General features: G+C 30.9%; 1 protein-coding gene across 3 annotated transcripts in view; it reads left to right on the forward strand.

Annotated features, from left to right (window-relative positions):
• LOC140046686 (uncharacterized) overlaps positions 1-18,071 on the forward strand; it is a 48,008-nt gene that overhangs the window by 18,906 nt on the left and 11,031 nt on the right. For 2 of the 3 annotated variants that reach the window (XM_072091394.1, XM_072091392.1), the window contains exons 8-14: positions 835-922; positions 3,674-3,692; positions 5,302-5,321; positions 7,043-7,171; positions 7,318-7,632; positions 10,034-10,354; positions 11,387-11,716. In XM_072091394.1, coding sequence (XP_071947495.1) covers positions 835-922; positions 3,674-3,692; positions 5,302-5,321; positions 7,043-7,171; positions 7,318-7,632; positions 10,034-10,354; positions 11,387-11,716 — 1,222 coding nt within the window. Of the gene's footprint in view, positions 1-834; positions 923-1,639; positions 1,656-3,673; positions 3,693-5,301; positions 5,322-7,042; positions 7,172-7,317; positions 7,633-10,033; positions 10,355-11,386; positions 11,717-18,071 lie in introns of all 3 variants that reach the window. The other variant, XM_072091393.1, reaches the window with a different exon arrangement.

An 18,071-nucleotide genomic window follows, 5' to 3' on the forward strand; every position in this document is an offset into this window, starting at 1 on the left:
TATACGCATGATGTATAATGAAATCTAGAGAAACAGTAATTTATGTCTTTATTATTATGTAACAAGGGTATTATACGTGGAGGGATCTTTGATCGGATTGTGACACAGGCTATTGTATTTTGCATTAGCAAGATCCTATCTTCATATATTATAAATAATTAAATATTTTGACAAAATTTTATTTAAATCAATGCATATAACCTATAATTCGTCATAGTGATGAGTTAAATCTAGTTTTGTATACTATTTTGTTTGCTTAAGCCTGTTTTCCAATCGGAGTTGCATCTAATTTTTGTAAATGCAAAGTTGTGAACCAGACCGCTAATATTTGCACATTTCTACGTGATCGTTCATGGTTTCTTGGTCCTTTCCCAGCATTGCTGGGACACGGACGTGAAGTGTTCCAAAACACGGACCATTTAAAATTGACAAAAGTTAGAAGCTTTGATCTTTCAACCCAGCCTTGGACATTTTTTCGCGATTAATGATTTTTTTATATTTTTTTAGCATTGATTTTTTTCCAATAAAATTGTTGAATCAGGTTGACCCAACGTCGACTGGAAAACAGGCTTAAGCAATTAATTATTCACCAAAATCACTCGCAGTTGTACTATGAAATCAACAGCTTACACTAGCAACTTTTTAAATTTAAAACTAAACAGTGGTTTTATACACGATTAAATTTGACCATATTAAATATACTTATACAATATAGTTAAAGATTAAATACCAGTGCAATCAATCAACTATATGAATTAATAAAATTTTCATTTTTTTGTATTTTTTAATCATTCCTAATTATAAACTATTTTGTTTGCTTTTTTTTTTTCAAAGAAAAGTTCAGATGGTACTGAATATAGTAATCTTTTATCAAAACATCAACAAACATCAGATGGAAATGATAAAAACACAGCTGAAGGAGGTAAACGTTGCCATTATTGTGTTATTAATTTATTAATTCTTGCACTTAACCTCAGATCATTAAACCAATCCATCGATCAATCAATCAATAGACAGTTTATGCATTCTGAAATAATCTATGAAACCAAACAAAAACATTATATTATTATCACAAAAATGTAACTGTTATTAAAACCGCTAGAACTATGTTTTTTTCAACCTAATTTAAGGTCACACACTACACATAACTACTGTAATATTTTAGGTGTTAAATTGTGTAGATTGTACAGCTAAATAAATGTGACACTGGACACAAACATTGCGGTTTCTAGGTATCCAGAACATGAAATCATATATTACAGAACACAATTGAGCAGCATCAATGATCAATGATGTGCATAGCAATATATTACAACTACTACGTCATTACCACTTTTTACCCAGAAGCCTACAGAACTAAGGGAGGACAATCAATATTAGTGCATTGTTTCTCTCTTTTTATCATAATTAACCATAAAACATACATTTATAACAGGAATGAACTGCAGGTTCAATGTTTTTAAAGTTATATAATAATATAATATATATAAAAATATAATAATATATGCAGTATTTTTACAAAACGTCAAAAATTAAACGTGCATAGCAATACGACAAATAGGATGTGTTATTAAATATGTACCATCATTTTTACTTTTAATTTTTTCTATTAAATCACTCATTTTTATTTAATCTTTAGGCAATTTAAACTTCAGGTATTTATTGTATTGGAAAATATATATTCATTTGGTTCCACAGTTAATATTTATTATTTTTAATTTTAGTGTTTGTATTAATGTTTATTGATCCAACAAAAAGTTTTATTCTTAGGTTCCCTTAAACCTTTCTCCATTGCGCAACTTATTATTGAAGGTAAAGTAATTCTCTTATTCTTGGTTTTAAGGACTCCTCTTCAGTATCAGTTTCAAATTAAGAATATTTTTTTAATTTAAAAGCTTTAAAAAGGCAATTATATGCAAAAAATCATGTTAATGTAACACTAACAGTAACTACTACATTTTTATTATAGTTTTTAATGTTTTTTAACAACTAATAAATGGCAAATATAATCTTTGAGTTAATTTATTATAAAATAATTAATTTATAATGAATCTTTATCTTGAACAAGTTATAGTGCAGTAATTTATAATATTTAGTTAAAATAATATAAATGCTTCACTGTCGTTCATTAGTACTTTTTTTAGCATACAAAAAGAAATTTCCAAACATTACTGTGATTATGGACGTAAAATCCAACAGATCTGCCAATATTGTTAACAATAACAAACATTGACCCTTTTTTCTTGACAGAATTTTTGGAGAGATATACATACTAATTTAGGCCAAAAAATCATTTAACTTGGCTTTAGAATTTTTGTATGATTTTGAATACATAAAAGGGACAACTCTACAAGGCATGGAATCGTTAGAAAACACAGAATTAGCTAGAAAATGGTGGAAAACAAATAATTCCTTTTTAACTTATTTTTTTAACTTATACAAAATGTGACATCATCAAATGGCAATTTTTTTCTCTATAGTCATAGATTATCACATACATTAAGTATCTCGGTTATTTTGAACCTGATTTGTGCTCAAATTTCAGTATGTGCTTACTCAATTAATTATCTTTCTCATAAGTTGCCAGCGGTTTCATTTTGATGACATCATCACATGTAAAAACTTGAATAACGTAGGTCGTGTAATTTCACCTTCATCATATTTTGAATATCTCACAGCTCTTCATAATCACCGCCTTGATAATTATAATTCATTATCAAAGCCAATGAAATTTGGATATGAATTCATATAAAAATTAAGCCTTTCGGATGTTGTGACGTTATCATATGACCATTTTTTTTATAGTTTTTTCATCTCTACTTGCCAATTTTTTTCCAAATCTTATATTAATTTTCTCAATTCATTATCTTCCGAAATTGTCATTAGTTTTTTTGATAACGTCATTATATCAAGTAAATCGTAAGATGGCATAAATCAACATTGTGCAATCGTATTTTAACGTATATGAATCATTTTTTTAATTTAAATGTTTTAATTATGAAAAAAGATTGACCTATAGCTGTAGATGTGCAGGAAACTTTGTTATTTGACTTCATAAATTCTGAACAAAAAATATTTTTCAATGAAACTATTGAATGTTTTGACGTTATCATATGGCCAATTGAAGTTAAAAAGTAGTTTTCTCTTTCGTTAAAGTTATACAAATTTCAAAATTTTCTTCCAAATTTTATATTTATTATTCATTATCATCCGAAATTGTAATCTTCAAGTTTTTTTTTATAACGTCATCATACCAAAAAAATGTTCACCTACTCAAGACTATAAGCATATAGGCATCAGGTCAAACGATGGCATATATCAACATTTTGCGATTGTATTTTAACGTACGTGCATCATTTTTAAAAATTAAATGTCACCTATAATTCATCAAAGTGACAAATTAAATTCTAGTTTGTATATCATTTTATTGTTCTATCTAGGCCTATTCCAAAGCTGTATGATTAATTGGTTGATGGTATTGATTGATTGATTCAAATATGGATAATAATGTTATAGTGGGAGTATATAAAGAAATCAAGAAGTTTCAAACACTATTTTATATAGTGCCAAATTTAAAATTTTCGTCCAGTTAATTGAAAACCTGGCCCTGCCCTCACCACATCTAACCATAACATTTTAAAAGATTGTATTATTTTTATGTTTATTGTTCTAGCAACAGACTCAAATGGAAGGTAATGGATTTGATATGATTTTTGAAATAGTGTAGCAAATCTTAATTTGTTTAAATTGCTTGCTCTAATTAGTTAAAAAATAATTTCTAGGCAAAATTTAAAATCCATTTTATGTGGGTGAAGCTGCTGCAGTTCTAAAAATTTAATGTTTATTTCCTTTTGATTTTATGTCTGTACCACAATACCATGTGTGAACAGTACAGCAAAGCTATACCAAATAGAATCCTAATTTGATATGCTTTTCACTCTTACCTACTGTATTTACATTGTTTCAATACTAAATTATCAAAACAGACAGTAGTGAAATTAGTCAGTACACTGTCACTCTAAAAAAAAGCACCTCCCATTGAATTCACTCACTCGAAGAAGATTTGTTCAAATATTTTATTACACGTTCTGTGTTCTGTAGCATTTAAACGTATAGTGTCTTTGTGTATATTTCCTTTTGGCTAAATGCTTTGTTTTTTTTTTCTACTAATTTGCTTGACATTTTCATGTTTTGTTATCAGTTAATATTTTATAATTGATTATACTGCATTGAGCTGTATTTTTTTCATAACTCCTTGGTTAATTAATAATTGCATGTAAACGCAAGATAGATATTTATATTTTTCTTTAAAATTAATAACCTCATGGGCAGAGGTAATATTATGTCTAAAAAGTCATTACATAATGTTGATATTTTGTGTATACCATTTCTACTTCAGTTGTGATAGTAGCATGCAAAACATAGATGTATTTTCTGTAGATAAATCTTGCAGTTTAGGATGATTTCATTTTATAAATCCCTGCGAATATTTACAATGTATTTTTGTTTACATTACAAGGTACAGTACAGTATACATGCTTGTTTACCTCCGCCAAGGAGGTATATGTAATCGGTCGCGTTTGTTTGTCTGTCTGTTTGTTTGTTAGCAGGATTACTCAAAAAGTAATTACAAGATCTTTAACAAAATGAATATACAGGTAGATATGTGGTCAAGGACCATTCCATTAAATTTTGGGACCATGGTCCCAATTCTGGACCACTTTTTAATATACTTTTCAGACCTGCTAGTTTTAAAAGATAGGACAGAATTTTTCAAAAGCCGGTGAGCAGTCTTAAAGTATCAAGTAAGCTGAAATTGCATTTTCTCGAAAACTACTTGTTCAAAAAACTTCATTTTTGAGGCAAAAGTTATAATTTGTGATTTGTAACTTTAAAACATAATTTGATTTAATGTGCAAGTTTTTTGATGCGAGTAGTTTAAAAAACCTATTTCTTTTCAAATTCACTCATTTGATTTTCGCGTTTCTGTTCTATTTTTAGTCAACTGAAGCTATTGTTAATTGAAAGGCTTGTTACATAATCATTACACCAAATACACATGCTTGTAGTGAAATTAGCCTAAATCACAAACAGCATCAAGACACACACAAATATATAATATATATTTTTTCCCGGAGAAATCTTATGTAGGAGAATTTTACAGTAGGCGGAGGTATGCACTCTCGGAGTGGCTTTCTAGTTTAGAAACTTTTTAGATATAGATTTATACTCTCTATACTCCAACCATTTAAGCAAATTTTTAGTCCCCACAGTACTAATAATTGTTTTCATTTTTTTTAGATCTCAAACTTCTTACTCAAGTAAGTAATTACTATCTATATTATATTTTATATTACTATGAAATTTAGACACACATTATGTTATTTTAGGCGATTTATTTAGAAAAGTGAATTAGTTGCTGAAGTTACATTTACAAGTCCATTAAATACATGTTTAGTCATTTCCTGCCTACAATGGTTGGGGCTGAACTAAAAAAATGCGAAAAATAGAGGTGCTAGCTCCTCATAAATTGCACTTATACTTGGAAAATGTCAGGCCTAGGCTAAAAAAAACCTTTTTGCAGCTGCAGCCGCACTCCTTGCACAGGTGTCCAGTGGTAGAGGCCACCTAGAAAAAAGAAAACATTGATGAAATTACAAGTTACCACCCGATATCAGTTTTATCAGTTTTTTTCAAAATCTTTGAAATACCAATTGGCAAGGCGGACAGAAGTAAAGTACAATATCACAACCGATCTTAATGTATGAGTGTTTATTTAACACCATTCAATTCTGTAAAGATTGAATAAAAAACAAAGGTTACAGTAAAAGTCAACCTGACTAAAAAGCTCATGTAAATAGAAAACATACATAAAACATTATTTCAATATTAGATTAATGCATCCATAATCCTCAACCCTTTCAATAATGACTTGTCATTAGATAGTTAACATTATTCTTTTCATGTTCAATTCTGATTCATTAATTCAAACATATTATAAAGCATAATCAATGGAAACTTACTACTTTGACCGGATGTAATTAACATTTAAACAAGTCTCTGAATAACTTCAGTTCAGTATCTTAAGCAGATTGATTATCCAACACATACTGGAAAACTACATAAGTTACAAAAATAATAACGAACTCAAAGAGAGATACTAGATCACGTCCTTTATTTAAACAATTTAACCTAATCACAATTTTGATTTAAATAAGTTACAGGCAATATGTTTCATGACTCAATATCATCTTTGACAATTACCCCCTCCCTTGTGTGAAAGCTGCAGTCGCGTGCACAAATTTGAGCACTTTAGTGGATATGTGCGCTGTATAAATCTTAATACAGTATTATTATTAGTGTTTACCGATTGGTCGACCAACCAATAGCCATAGTGCAGGCAACTAAAAAAAGGCAACGCACAAAAACCCTTAGAAATTCAACGAAAATGTGCATACCATTCTACAGACTTGCAATATGTCATAGATCCATATTCATCACAGACCAAATACTTAGAACACACTCTATAAAACCAATAATTTAAAATCCCAATACTCCGCTAAAAAGAAATTATATTGAGTACTTACTAAAAAAGACAAAGGGGGGAACAAAAAGGCCTATTTTATACTGAGTCGCTCATATCATGATCGGTCTAGAGGTCTCCAAGGACAAACACCATCCTGTTTTTGTCCTGACCGATCGTGGGCAACACATTTTTTTGTGTATGATTGTTGTCTGCCATGTTTGTACTTTACATTTAAATGGTTACCAAACTGACAAGCACCTGCGTTGTTTGGTAAACGTAACTGAAAAAAAAAACCACATGTAATTGAGTTTGAACACAGCCTTTGTGTAAATACCTCATTACAATTTTGACAGGTTAAATGATCTTGGTTAAAAAATCTAAGGGAGTTATACAAGTCACTAGAAAATATTATTTCTTTCTGTTGTGGGATAGCCAAAAAAAAAACAACAAAAAACAAATTGATTGATTATACTTTGAAATTTAAGTATAAAAATAAATTAAATAATGTGTTTTTAGTGTTTACAAATGGTAGAGGAAGCATCAGCCTGGCATTTCCAAATTCTGTGAGATCTGATTCAGGGGAGTACAACTGCAACATTGAGGGAAGACATCAGTATCCAGGAGTATCCAATTTATCTTTTTATTGTGAGTTTATCAATTTGAATCAATCTGAAATACTACAGAAACAATGTATCCCAGCATAAAATTAGTTCAGTTACCAATTTAAACAAAAATTAAACATTTGTAAAAATCAATTGCATAATATTTGTATCTATAATTGTATGTTTAAGGGATTGAGGTTGTAAATCAAAAGTACTCAGCAGAACAAGGTGTCAGTAATTTTGAAATGAAGTGCAGATATGGACCAGCAGAATATATGCCAGTAGCATGTTACAAGTGGAAGAAGATTAAGGAAGATGGCACAACAGAGATTGGGAATTGTAAAGAAGATTATAGATTTGTAGTAACAAGTTACCAAAATAGCATTCTGTCTTTAAAGATAAAGAATGTTATACTTGGTGATGCTGGCAATTATAAATGTGAAGTGAAGCCAGTTGATGGAGAGAAGAAGCTGGAAGATACTACACATCTAACAGTTAGGAAAGGTAATTTGTATTGTATATACTACACATCTAACAGTTAGGAAAGGTAATTTGTATTGTATATACTACACATCTAACAGTTAGGAAAGGTAATTTGTATTGTATATACTACACATCTAACAGTTAGGAAAGGTAATTTGTATTGTATATACTACACATCTAACAGTTAGGAAAGGTAATTTGTATTGTATATACTACACATCTAACAGTTAGGAAAGGTAATTTGTATTGTATATACTACACATCTAACAGTTAGGAAAGGTAATTTGTATTACTACACATCTAACAGTTAGGAAAGGTAATTTGTATTGTATATACTACACATCTAACAGTTAGGAAAGGTAATTTGTATTGTATATACTACACATCTAACATTTAGGAAAGGTAATTTGTATTGTATATTTATTCAATGCTGTTTGTAAAACTGGTGACTGTCAGAGAAATTTCTAGATTTGGCTAATTTTGATAACTTCAAATATTAATAAAACAATTTTAAGGTTGATACTTTGTGGATTATAAATTTATTAGGAAAATAAAGAAGAAATGCAAAAACTATATAGTGGCTATTTCCAAATATAGTGGTGGTGATGGTGATAATACTATAAAATAATAACACTATACATTAATTAATGTATAAAGCAGGCACATCATTATTGATAATTCTTTTAGCATTCAAATGCAGTATTGTCAGTAAAACCATTGGCATTAAAAAGATTTGATCAGTTCAGAATTTAGAAGTGTTTTTGTTTTTTTTAATTTAAAAAAAAACATTTTCTTATCATCTTTCCTATTATTATTATTATTATTATTAATATTGTTGTTATTAATGTTGTTGTTATTAATGTTGTTGTTGTTGTTGTTGCTGCTGTTATTATTATAACTTTTAAAAAAAATCCTTAATTCACCCCCTGTCAAAGAATAATAAACCTGAAGCTCTCAATGACTATAGGCCCGCTGTACCTATGAAATGTTTCGAAAAATTAATTAAGAATGAGATTTTAAGTGAGACTGAGAGTCTTGGATCCCTGTCAATTTGCCTACCATTCCAAAAGGGGGGTAGAAGATGCAGTTACAACTTTATTACATAAAATACTTGGTCATGTTGACAGGCCAAATTCGTATGCCAGAGTTTTATTCTTAGATTTTTTGTCCGCTTTTAACACTTTGCAACCTCATATTTTAATGGAGAAAATGAATGTCTTGGGTATAAATCCAGCTACTATTTTATGAATCAATGATTTTTTAAAAGATTGGGAACAATTCGTCTGTTTTAATGATAATATTTCAGAAAAACTTATGTGCAATACTGGTGCACCACAAGGTTGTGTTTTATCTCCTATTTTATTTTCTTTATATACTAATGATTTTAAATGTTCATATGATCTAGTTTTAACCAAATGCTTTACTGTGAAATACGCTGATGACACCGGTCTAGTTGGCCTGATAAAACATGATGACCCTAAGTCATATTTTGATAACGTCAGTTATTTTTCTACTTGGTGTTCTAATAACTATCTAAAATTAAATGTTAACAAGACTACAGAAATGATCATTGATTTTAGAAAAGGTAACAAAACACATGATAAGCTATGTATATTAAACGATGAAGTGGAAGTTGTTAGTAACTTTAAGTATCTAGGCACAGTAATCGATGATAAACTTAATTGGAAGGAAAACAAGGTAGTTACCACAAATTGTTATAAACGACTGTACTTTTTGAGAAGATTGAAGAAATTTCATGTGTGCAATAGGATCTTGACTTTATTTTATGAATCTGTTATTTTATCTGTTTTAACTTTTAATGCAATAGTTTAGTTCAACAATTTAAACCAGCAATGCAGGAAAAAAGTACAAAGAATAAGTAAATCTGCCAAAAAGATAATAGGAAATGATATTAAGAAATCAGATGAAGTTGTTAACAACGCACTTACAAATAAACTTAAAGTTATTATGTCAGATGTTAGCCACCCCCTTAACCAGTACATTACGTTAAGCCGATCTGGGCGCATTACATATCCTCGCTGGAACACTGAACGCCTACGTAGATCCTTTCTCCCATCTGCTATGAGGCATTTTAATTTAATGTGGACAACGATAACTGCAATAAGTATCTTAACTGTATTTTTAACTTAATTTGTACTTTTTGTGTCCTCTTTTAAATTTTTTATATTACATCTTGTTCTCTGTTTTATGTGATTTTATTCTTTTTTACTGTTTGTGCGACAATGTTTTTAGACAATTTTAATGTGTGTACTTTCAGCCAAAGTTTCAAGCCATTCATGAGTTTGACAATAAAGTTTATTGAATTAAATTGAAAACTTAATTTTTTATTTCATTTCGGTTGCTTTCATTTCTAAATTTGTTTTTATCTGTATTAAATTATTAATTGTTGTGTCTATTACAGCTACATCATTGGTGATGATACACACTGTTGTCAAGTCTTTGGCAGGAGGAGAGGCAAAAATTCATTACATTATATTACCAATAAGTTACCATATCAAACAAATTGTTTTTCAAAAACTTGAATCAAATACATGGAAGACAGTTGCTGATAATTCAACACGTACTGGCAAATATTGTATAACAATGGAAAACAACTTGAAAGGCTTTCTGAACATTGTTGACGTTCAAACAACTGATGCTGGTGAATATCGGTGCCATTGTTTGACAGGGGGAAATTATATTTACTCAGAAATATGTAAATTAGAAGTAGTACAACTAGGCTGTAAGTATAGTAGATAACTATAATGATAATTTTAATTGGAATAACACATCAATTGATAGTGCCTAATATTTTTAACAACACAAAACTTGAACTAAAAATACACTGGCCAGAGAATATCAAGACATTAAAAGAAATCATATTAAACAAAGAGAACATTGAAACGAAAAAAAACAACATAACAAACTAATGATGTATAAGTATATTTACTCTTAAAACTGTTTTGACATAAATTTTGCATATATCAATTAAAATTAGTAAAATCTTCGGATCTTTCAACATTAGACTTAACTATTAGTGTCCTGTTGCCTTTTTGCAATTTACTTAATATTTGAGCAAGCCATGAACTGTGTTTAATCTTGAGATATTACTAACAATTATACAAATTGAGTTTAAAAGCATGAACACAGAATTATGCCCTTTGATTCTATCCCAATTTTTCAAAATCTCAAAATTCAGTGAAACCTATCTTTCAGCATTTAAATAATAAAAAGTCATGTAGGTCTACTGCACCACTTTTTTTCTACTTTACTACTGTTTCTTTTACAACTGGAGTTATTATGCATCAGTATGGCATGCTGCATTTTCAATGTTAATTAGTTCATGTTGGAAATTGATTATTAGAATGTTTCATTTGTTAGTTGATGAAGTCATTGACATCACAAGCTACAATTATTTCATAAAATTCATTCATGAAATAATTGTAAATAAACATTATTTTTGAAAAATATTGAAAAAAGAAACTTAATAATAATTAATATACTAATAATTAAACTTAAACATATGATACAATTAAAAAAAAACAGAAAACAATTATTTATTGAAACATTACCAACAATTATAGATAAAGGGTATGATTCGGATGTTGTAGAAATTTACTAATTGCACATATTGCTTTTATGCATAATTCATTTTGAAATAGTGAATTTCAGCACAATAGTGTGTAGGCCTATCTACTGCAGATTATTGATTAAAACTTAATGAACATTGTCAATATTGGCCTAATCTATCTTATCTCTTTATTATGTTTTATAGACATGGATAATTCTTTTGCAACACATGGAGAAAAAGCAATTTTAACTTGCAAGTATAAAACTAAGGATGAAAAAATTTGTGTTAGTTGGTATACGAAGACTAATGATGGAAACAAATTGATATGGTCTTCTGACGAATCGCAAAAGACAGAAGCAATGCAAGAAAGATGCAAGGCAACCTGTGATGTTAATGGAACATGCTTAGAGTTTGAGAAAGTAGCTTTAACTGATGCTGGAGAGTACGTGTGTAAACTTAGTAAGAATGTGATTTCTGAAGATGGTACGAATAGCAAAATAGCAAACACAATAACAGCAAACCTATGTGTACAATGTAAGTACATTTTTGTTAAGCTTTTTCTTTCTGAAAATTTCACAAATTTTAATGAAAATGCAATTAATCATTAATTTTTTTAAACACTGTGTTCGCCACTGTGTCTGCCAAACACTCTGATGTTATTGAGGAGTTTTGAACGTTTGTGATCTATGGGCTCAACACTACCAAGCTCTTTTAAACTGTAAATAATGATGTCAAATAACTGAATAAATGTGTATGAATGAATTAATAATTGTATATTGATAGTAAAGTTATATATAATACTGTATTACAGTAATAAAAGATACAACAGACTGTATAAATAAGCTTTTTAATGGTAAAGCTGCTGGGTTGGATGGTTTGGCAGTCAAACAGCATAAATACGCTAGCAAACGGCTGTTTGTTTTAAGTAATTGTTTGAAATATATATGTTGTGAAAGGTCAAAAGGTCAGGTGAAAGGTTATATGAACAAACGCATACAGGTCTCTCAATCCCGACAACCAATGGTCACAGAGAGGTAATTTTGGTCACAAATTGTTCAGAAAACAAGCATATTCAGTCTAACAGGATATTTTAGTTAAAAATGAATGGGAATGCTATTTCTGACCTTTGAACCACATCAAGAGACATGCGTTCATATATCCGTAACTATTGGTCATGTCAGAGACTGGGAGTCGGTCTGACTCATATTTATATTTGCTTTAAAAAGCATGGTGAATAGGAGAAATACAGCACATGGTGAAAAAAAAAAATTATACAAACAATATATTTTATCACAAAATCCTAATCGCAAACTAACATACACAAAATATAACAATATGTTTAATAAGCTTTGCCGCACTGCAAAAAGGAATTATTTTTCTTTACAATTTGACACGGTCAAAGACAATCTTAAAAAAACCTGGTCCATTAGTAATTAATTCTTCTCCCCTAATAATAAGTCAAGTCGAAACTATCCCAAACAACTTACAATAAATGACAATACCATTACATCTGAAATAGATATTTGTAATCAATTTAATAAATATTTTTCTCAAATTGGCACTTCACTTTAAATTCAATGCCAGATTCCTTAATTAATCCTAAATCATATCTTCCTGATCCCCTTCTCCATTCTTTCTTTATAAATCCTGTAACTGAACATGAAGTGATGATAATTATAAATGATCTTGATCCAAATAAAGGAAGTGGCGATGATAGAGTTACACCATACGTTATTATTTATTTCTTCTCTTATTGACGCCTCTAATTGTCCTGACCCGTCTCCTTATCTGTCATCTTGTAACTCTTTCTTTTCTCTTGATGAAGACTTTGTCCAAACTGAATTAACTTCCACCAATCCCAATACTTCTACCGGACCAGATTTAATTGATGGTAATTTTCTTAAAGCTGCTTCGGCTATTATTGTTCCTCATCTTACTGTTATCTTTAATCTCTCTATCAATTCTAATTGCTTTCCCTCTGCCTGGAAAACATCTAAAGTTATTCCTATCTTTAAATCAAGCAAAAGAAATGACCTTAACAACTACCGGCCTATCTCTATCCTTCCCCTTTGCTCTAAAATTATTGAAAAATCTATTTCCCAACAAATCTATTCTTACCTTGACTCTAATAACTTAATATCTACCTCCCAATCTGGATTTCGTCCCCATCATTCTACTCTCTGCTCTCACCAACACATATGATAACTGGCTTCACAATATCAATAACAAGAAACTTACTGACACTATCTTTATCGATCTCAAAAAAGCTTTCGACACTATTGACCATAATATTCTTCTAGCTAAATTACCCTACTATGGATTTTCTCCTTCAACTATCTCTTGGCTCTGATCTTATCTTTCTAATCGCTCTCAACAAATTCTTTTTGAAAAAACTCTTTCTTCCTCTGGTTTTCTTTCTACGACCTTTCATCTTCTCTAATGTCTAATAACTCTAATCTACATGTTGACATGTATTTTTTTTTTTTTTTTTTTAAACCAGAAACAACAGCAGAAACAAATCTGCCACTTACAGCTTGGTTTAAAGTATGCTGACGATACCATCATCTATTATTCTAACTCCTCTTCTAAACTAATTGAACAGAATCTTAATAATGCTCTAATTCATCTCTCTACCTGGCTAAAATCTAACACTCAATATTGCAAAAACTAAATCTATGCTCATTGGCTCTTCTCAAAAACTTAAATCTAACTCTATTAACCTTACTCTTAATGATTCTCCTATTCAATCTGTTACTTCTCACAAACACATTTCCCTTTGTAAAAAACTCAATTCTATTATCTACTCAAATGTACCTCTAAATTTACCAACAAATCTTCTCTTCATCTTCTGTACAATTCACTTTTCCTTTCTAGACTTGACTACTGCTGCTCTGTCTGGGGTTCTAAACCTTCTTCTACCACTAAACTTAAAAAAATCCAGAATAAAGCTATCCGTCTACTACTCGATCTATCTCCCACTACACATCTCTCTCCTCATCACTTTTCCAGTGCTAAGACTCTCCACTTCCATGAACGATACCTCTTTCAGCTTGCATGTCTATCTTTCAAGGCTCTACATCACTCTGCTCCACTTACTATCTGTCAGCTTTTAACTAAAGTCACTTCAAACGGCCGTATGAACACTAGGCAAGTTACTAAAGGAGATCTTCTTATCCCTCATCCTTACCTTGAAATCTTTAAACTTTCTTTTAGTTTCAATGCTCCTTCTTTCTTTAATTCTACCTTTAAGCATTCGTAATTCTTACAATTTCTTCTCCTTTAAATCTCTTTTGAAATAACACCTGTTTCTCTCTCTCTGATATTATTTCTTTTTATCCTTCTTTCATTGTTGGCCTACTGTATATTTATATTTATATATATTTATATTTTATATTTACTATTTTTTATATCTTTGTTAATTTTGTATTTTTATAGTTTATTTTGTATTTTCTGTTTGTATTGTTTGAGGGTCCCTAAAGGCCAACTCAGACAGCGTCATAAGACGAGGCCCGACGAGGCGTCTTGTCTGGACTTGACTCGTCTGTGCTGTCTGATTTGAATCCAGACGAGACGGGTCGTCGTGAGATAACGTCGGGGGTAGTTTTAGGTCGTCGTGAGCATATTAAACATGTTTAATTTTCACCCGACGGGACGACTCGTTTGTTGGGTATTGACCAATCACAGGCGTTTAAATTATGACGGCAGGTCACGAGGGGAAAAGTTTTTATCGAAGAGCGCGAAGAAGAAGTAATGTGCTTCGCGGGGATTAATATTTCCATCATCATGGCGGTCAGTGGTGGTGGTGCACGTGAAGAAGATTTATGGTCAGAAGAGGCCGAGTCTTGCCTTATTGACCTTTGGAGGAATGAAATGTGTCTATATGACACTACCCCCAAAGAGTATAGCAATCGACAGCTTAGGCAAATAAAAGTAGAAGAATTCGCCGTAATATTAGGAAAAAGTGGTAAGTCCAACAAATAATATTAATAGGCCTAAGGCCCCTCCTAGGCTAGGCTAGGGCGTATCTAGGCCTAGGCTATGCACAACAGCTATTTTACTAATAATAATATAGCCTAGGCCTAGTGTATGTAGGCCTAGGCCTATTATTAATTATTGCCAAAAATGAATGACCCACACTCGACTCACTAGCCTAAACACTTTCCTGCAACAACTCCTAGCCTAGCCTAGGCCTAGAATATTATTAATTAACTAACTAGGCCTAAGCCTAGGCTAGGCCTAGTTAGGTCCCTATGGCATGCTAGTCTCTAGCCTAGGTTTGGCTAATATTAAATATTAAGCTTGAGACTAGGCCTACCTACTAGACTAGGCTCTTTTATTACTATACTGTACTGTGCGTAGTGTAGGCCCCTAGACTAAACTAGGAAATTTCATTTTAAAATTTTGTTTAGCAATTATTGCTAATCAAACTGATTTTTTAGTCGAGAAACATAGTTTTGTATTGTATTTTTTGCTACACAATTTTAGAAATGTGTAGCAATAAGGTTGTTTTATATAGCTTTTTGCTATGCTACACTGGCGAAATTATTCCCTGGGCCTAGTACTAGTTAGTACTAGTAGTAATAGTAAAATATTATTATTATAGGCCTAACTAGCCTACCTAGTAGTAGTAGCATTAATATATAGATAGTAGGCCTAATATTATGGGCTAGTATTAGCCTAGGCCTAGTAGGCCCTAAAAGTTCCACAAATAAACTAGTCTCTACTACTTTGTCTTTACTTACTAGGTCTAGCCTAGAGAGAGGCCCCTAGGCATATTATAAATTATCAGCAACATTCACATGAATTCATTCACTTTCATTGGCAAGAAAAATAAATAAGCAAAACTGCGCCTCTTATTATATGCCCTATATAGGTAATTTAATTATTAATATTTATTATTTGTATCAATATCATATAATCATATACACAGTATATATTCCAAGTAAATTTAAACATTAAATAAACAGTAAAATATGATATAATTTTATTATTAATAATTGTATTTATATTATATACACAGTATACATTCCAAGTAAAGGTAAAATAAATTGTATAAAATATAATGTAATTTAATTATTAATATTTGTATCAATATCATATATCATATACACAGTATATATTCCAAGTAAATGTAAAATAAATGGTAAAAATGGATTGTGATTATATAGATTATTAATATATTATGATTTAATTACCGTATATATATATTTGTATTTTAATAGACATTGAGATCAAAAAACATATAAATTCCCTGAGGACCCAATTTATGCGTTACAGAAAGAGCCTGCCTAGTGGGAGAACAGCTAGGCAGCAATGGGTGCTGGAGCGATGTGACTGGCTTACTCCATACATTAAGCAGAGGGCGTCTCAGTCCACATTAGATGTAAGTAATACTATAGCCTAAAGATGGTTGTATAAAGTAGAGTCCTCAATGAGAATACTGTAAAACAAATTGTGAAAATAAAAGGAAGCATAATAGTTGGAATTTCTGTAGCACGTATACAGTATACTGTGTATCTAAATCATTTGGTCTTGCCATTCAATGGATCCTTCTTTTGATGAAAAGTATGTGGTTAATATTTCTCTCTGTTGCTTGGCAGCAGATGTAAAATTGTTGTGCCTATCAAGTTGAACAGGCACCATGGATGGTTGCTGTCGCCACTGTCCTTCAACAACATTGTGCGCCCCATTTTCCAGGTCGACAAAACCTGGTGGATTGTAGGCACTATTGCTTCTTAGCATGTTGTGCAAAGCAGCACATGCCAACACTAACGGTTGAAGGTGTTCCGGCAGTATTTTGATCATCGTCAAGAATACACCAAATTTATTTGCAAAGATCCCAAAAGCATTCTCAGAAACCCTCCTAGCTCTTGACAGACGATAATTGAATACTCTTTGTTGTTTCGTTAAATGCCTTAGAGGATGTGGCTTCATAATGTCCTCCCGCAATGGGAATGCATCGTCTGCTACTATCATATATGGAACTGTCGTATTTGTTCCAGGCAATGGACTCGGGGTTGGTACTCCAATTGCTTTGTTCTTAAGGCCCTTATCCAACGAGCATTTTGAGAACACCCCACCGTCGGATACACGTCCATTTGTACCGAAGTCGACATATAAAAATTTATATGATGAATCTACAAGGGCCATCAGTACCAGGCTGAATGAATTTTTGTAATTAAAATATTCCGAGCCTGAATTGGGTGGTGGCCGAATACTGACATGTTTTCCAACTAGTGCACCCAAACAATTGGGGAAATTCCATTTCATTTGGAACTCTTTTGCTATTCCCATCCATTCTTCAGATGTTGATGGCGTCTGTAAATATGAATATAAAAATATGATAAACTTTCTAATAAAAAATAATAATAATACATCATAACTGACTGATCATTGCTTTTTTTTTACAGTTGTCAGATTTAGGATTAGAGGCAGATCACGATGATGATGTATCCAACATGAGCGAAGAAAACGATGTTAAGACAAAAAAAAGTTCAACAAAACCAACAAAAAGAGAGAGAGACAATACAATGAAGAATTGAATTTGATTCGTAATCTTACAACAATATTAGAATCTCCTTCAAACGTAAGCGAAGAAACAGATGCCGATTTACTTTTTTTTCAGTATGTTACATCAGAACTTAAACAAATACAAAATAAAAAAACCAAAGCAGTTCTGATGAACAAAATCCAAAATGATATTTTTGAAGTAAAGATAAAAGATCTAGATTAGCTTCAAATAATATATATAATATCAAAATGTACTGTCTAGCCAGTCAAATCCTCACTCATTTTTCCATTTACACTACAGTTTCCTAGTGGATAACAAATTAAATTTATAGCCTAGAGTACACAGTAATTTACCTTCATGTTCTTTCAAAACAGAGTA

The sequence above is a fragment of the Antedon mediterranea genome, chromosome 4, assembly GCF_964355755.1.
Source record: "Antedon mediterranea chromosome 4, ecAntMedi1.1, whole genome shotgun sequence".
Lineage (NCBI taxonomy): Eukaryota > Metazoa > Echinodermata > Crinoidea > Comatulida > Antedonidae > Antedon > Antedon mediterranea.